At 40.8% G+C, this 3725-nt stretch overlaps 1 protein-coding gene across 1 annotated transcript in view; it reads right to left on the bottom strand.

Annotated features, from left to right (window-relative positions):
- LOC118859140 (cell migration inducing hyaluronidase 1) overlaps positions 1-3192 on the bottom strand; it is a 114384-nt gene extending 111192 nt beyond the window's left edge. Inside the window, exon 1 of the mRNA XM_036769584.1 lies at positions 3087-3192. Within this exon, the coding sequence (XP_036625479.1) occupies positions 3087-3192 (106 nt within the window). The remainder of the gene's footprint in view (positions 1-3086) is intronic.
- Between the last annotated feature and the right edge of the window lie 533 nt (positions 3193-3725).

The raw sequence follows: 3725 nt of genomic DNA on the forward strand, positions 1-3725 counted from the left end.
TAGTTTTAAATCCCATGTCTCATCAAGGGAAGGAAAAAGAACTATCTTTCTAGTGTTGTTCACTAACATGGGAAATGTTATGAAAATTAGATAAGAGTATGGAAGAATCATCATCATAAACAGTGACGTGATATTTCATTACCAATCCCACCAAGAGCCACCATACCATTGTGCAAGTTCATGTCACAAACAGGTTTCTGATGTACAGTGCAAACAAGTGTGTTGCTTTCTAAATAATGGTACTATAAACAAGCCTTTAGCTATAGCTTTTTTTTCTTTTTTCTTTTTTTCCTTTTTTTTACATTCTTAGCATGACGGGGCAATTAAGAGCATGCATAAGCACAGGCAATGATTGGTAGAGGGGTGATGGGACTTAGAATGTATGAATGAGCTGGTTTAACTGTTTTAGGTATTGAAGACAGTGGCTAGTATAAGCACTGACTGGATGAATAAGCCTAAAGTAATCTCCGCTGTGATAAAACAAACAGCTTAAATGATAAACATGAATTTAATAGAGGAGTGTGGAAGGGATAATTGCTGATAGCTTTCTGCCCTTCTTCCATTTCCTTTGGACTATTCTTTTTTGTGTATATATGATTTCATTAAATGAGATAACATTTACAAAGCACTTAGCATAGTGCCTGGTACATAGTGGGTGATTGATGAACGTTTCTTCCCTTCCCTTTCCCCTCCTATCATATCTTGACCACCTCCAAACCTCAGCGGAATACAGGGCTCCCCGAAGACAGAAAATGGATTTTTGCCATTGTATATCCAGGCCCTAGCATAGTGCCTTGCTTAATAAATGTTCACAGAATCATAGAATTTTAGAGGTGGAGGGGACCTCAGCAGCCCCCCAGTCTAACTCAAGGAATGCCTAACCAAAACATCCCCAACAACGGGTTGTACAGCCTCTCCTTGAAGGGCTTGCAGTGAGGAGATCATTACGTCTGGAGGTGGCCCATTCCACTTCTGGTCAGCATCAAATGTCTTGACATCAGGTTCAAATTTGTCTCTTAGCAGATCCCCTCTAATGCTCCTGGGTCTGTCATCTGGGGCTAAACAGGATGTCTATTCTTTCTTCCACATGGTACTTTAATTCAAATGTTTGAATTGCACTCACATGAAGGATTCCACAACATATTACTATGTTCTACCTGTACCTCTCTGATGTAAGGATCATCAATTGGCAATATGAGGCAAGCACCTTGAACTCACTGGAGAAAACTATCACTTATAAACATGAGAACAATGATAGTCAGTGAGGCTGAAAATTGTTTTTTTGTAAACTTACACATTTAAAAAATGTGTTTTCCTTTACAAACTTACACTTTAACTTTGATTTTTATTGATTGTAGTTTTGTCTTTTGACTCATAGAATATTCTGCTCTTGCTCTCGGACATTAAAAGAAACTGAAGGTGAAAAGTTGGCTATATTTGAGCTGCCTAATCATTCCTTCTAGTAGCTTCACTAACCAGCTACCTTCTCCCACTGGAATAACTGGCCTGGATGCCTGACCCCACATGACCTCCAGTCCTCCTAGCTAGGGCCACTCAACCTGATCATCCCAGATTCTGGGGGAAATCTGGTCCAAGGGCTGTAGGAATAAAAGGAGATGTGATTCCAGAGATCAGGCATTTGTATTCTGGTCTTGCTTACTAGGTTCTTTCTTTGTTCCCTATAAACCTTGAATCCCCATTTCCAGAGAGTAGTTCCTATCTTGCTCCACTCTTCCTGAGTCCCTTCCTTGAAATATTATCTAATAGCCCAGGTCATCAACCTTGAAGAAACTAGAATCCTAGCCCTGATCCCCAGTCCCTCTGGGCTACTTGTGTGTCACCTGCTGCCGGATCTCAATGATGCTTATCTGTCTGCCTGTTTTATCTCCACCTACTACCTGCCACAAGAATCCCCCAGGACTGGGCCTCCGCCAGCCTTCCTGAATCTACTACTCACTTTTTTCACTCTCAGCCTCTTGTCTGACACCAGATGCCTCTGCCCCACTCATGCTCTTCCACCTGGGACATCTGGCTGTCTATGGTTAGACCTTAATAATCTTGAGAAACTGCCTGTCTGAATCCTCACCTGTTACGGGCTACTACATTTCTCTGACATTCACAGGAAGGCTCACGTGATTTATATAAATTTATATAAAATCTATATAAATTTATCTTTAATTATATATTTATCTATTTAATTTATATATAATTAAATTTATATAAAAGTGTATTAGCCTTACAGTATGCTATTTTCTTTGTCTGCATTTGAATAGGTTTAATTTTAAAATGTTGGTATCTCAGTCAACATTCTGGACAAAGTAAAAAGAAGCAAAGTACAAAAGTCATACGTGGAAGAATGGACTAAACAATTTACTTCGTTAGAATTAACTTGTTTGAATTCCAAAGGACTCATGATGGAAAATGCCATTCATATTCAGAGAAAGAACTATGGAGTCTGGATGCAGATCGAAGCAGACTATTTTCTTTTTGTTTCATTTCGTTTTCTTTCTCATGGTTTCTCCCATTTGTTATAATTCTTCTATACAACATGACTAAAGTGAAAATCTTTCACAGGAATGTATATGTAGAGCCTATATCAGATTGCAGGCCATCTTGAGGAGGGGGAAAATTCTAAAACCTACAGAAGTGAATGTTGAAAAATAAAAATAAATAAATTAACTAATAAAAAAGGGAAAAAAAGAATTAACTTGTTTGGGGCAGGTCTTAGAGATCATATAGACCACACCTCCCTCCTAATTTTAAAGAGGAGGAAACAGACATCCAAAGAAGCCTGACAATTTGTCTAAGGTCACAAAGGTAGTAAATAGTAGAGATTTTGCTCAAACTCAGGTATTCTGATGGCAAGATCCATGCTCATTTCACTCTCTCACACTGTTCGTTTCTGAAAGCTGCCGACCATTTCGGACTTCCTCCTATCACCCTCTTGTTAGGGGCTACCTCGCTCTGGCAGTTCTCTCTAATCTCTGGGTCTCCACCCCTAGTGGTCTGGTCCATCCTGTCACCACCAAAACCCCATGATCCTTTATAGGATCTGTAAGCATCACTTAGCATTGGAAACTACTCACCCGGGAATAGAGCAGAAGTGAAGAAGGCAAACCCGAGCCAGCTGACTGCCAGCACCATCTTGCAGAGAGAGGGATGCTTTCCAGCTTTTCCAACTTTCCCTTTCATTCTGGGCAAGTATCTGAAACCAAAGCCCGCCAATGGCAGAAACTCAATTGTGCTGTGAAGTTTACTGACCACTTAGCCTCTAAAGCTCCCCATCTGATCAACTATGGCATCACTGTAGGATGTAGATTCCCTTCCACAGGCTGAACTGAATTAACATACAGAAGATGGTAAACACAAAGAGAGACACTGGAAGACAGGCCAAGTGGAGAGGGAATATAGGGTAGAAACACGGCAATAAGATCCAGGAGCACTGAGCAAGCAGACACATAGAACACACGCTTGCTCACTCACACATACACACTTGATAAATACGGCTGAAACCGAACACTCAAGGTTGTGAAATGAAGAGTCTGTATGAGCAGACATTCCTTCCCCACCATAGCCTGTGTAATGGCTTTCCCAGGGTCCAGCCCCAAGGCTGGACTTTGCCACTGCATTTGTCCTCGTGCACACAGATTGAGTCACAGATGAAATTTCATCCTTAGCCCTGAACCTGTCCCCCAGAGAGGGAAAAGTAAACCAACCTTCATTGA

The sequence above is a fragment of the Trichosurus vulpecula genome, chromosome 8 (genome assembly GCF_011100635.1).
Source record: "Trichosurus vulpecula isolate mTriVul1 chromosome 8, mTriVul1.pri, whole genome shotgun sequence".
NCBI lineage: Eukaryota > Metazoa > Chordata > Mammalia > Diprotodontia > Phalangeridae > Trichosurus > Trichosurus vulpecula.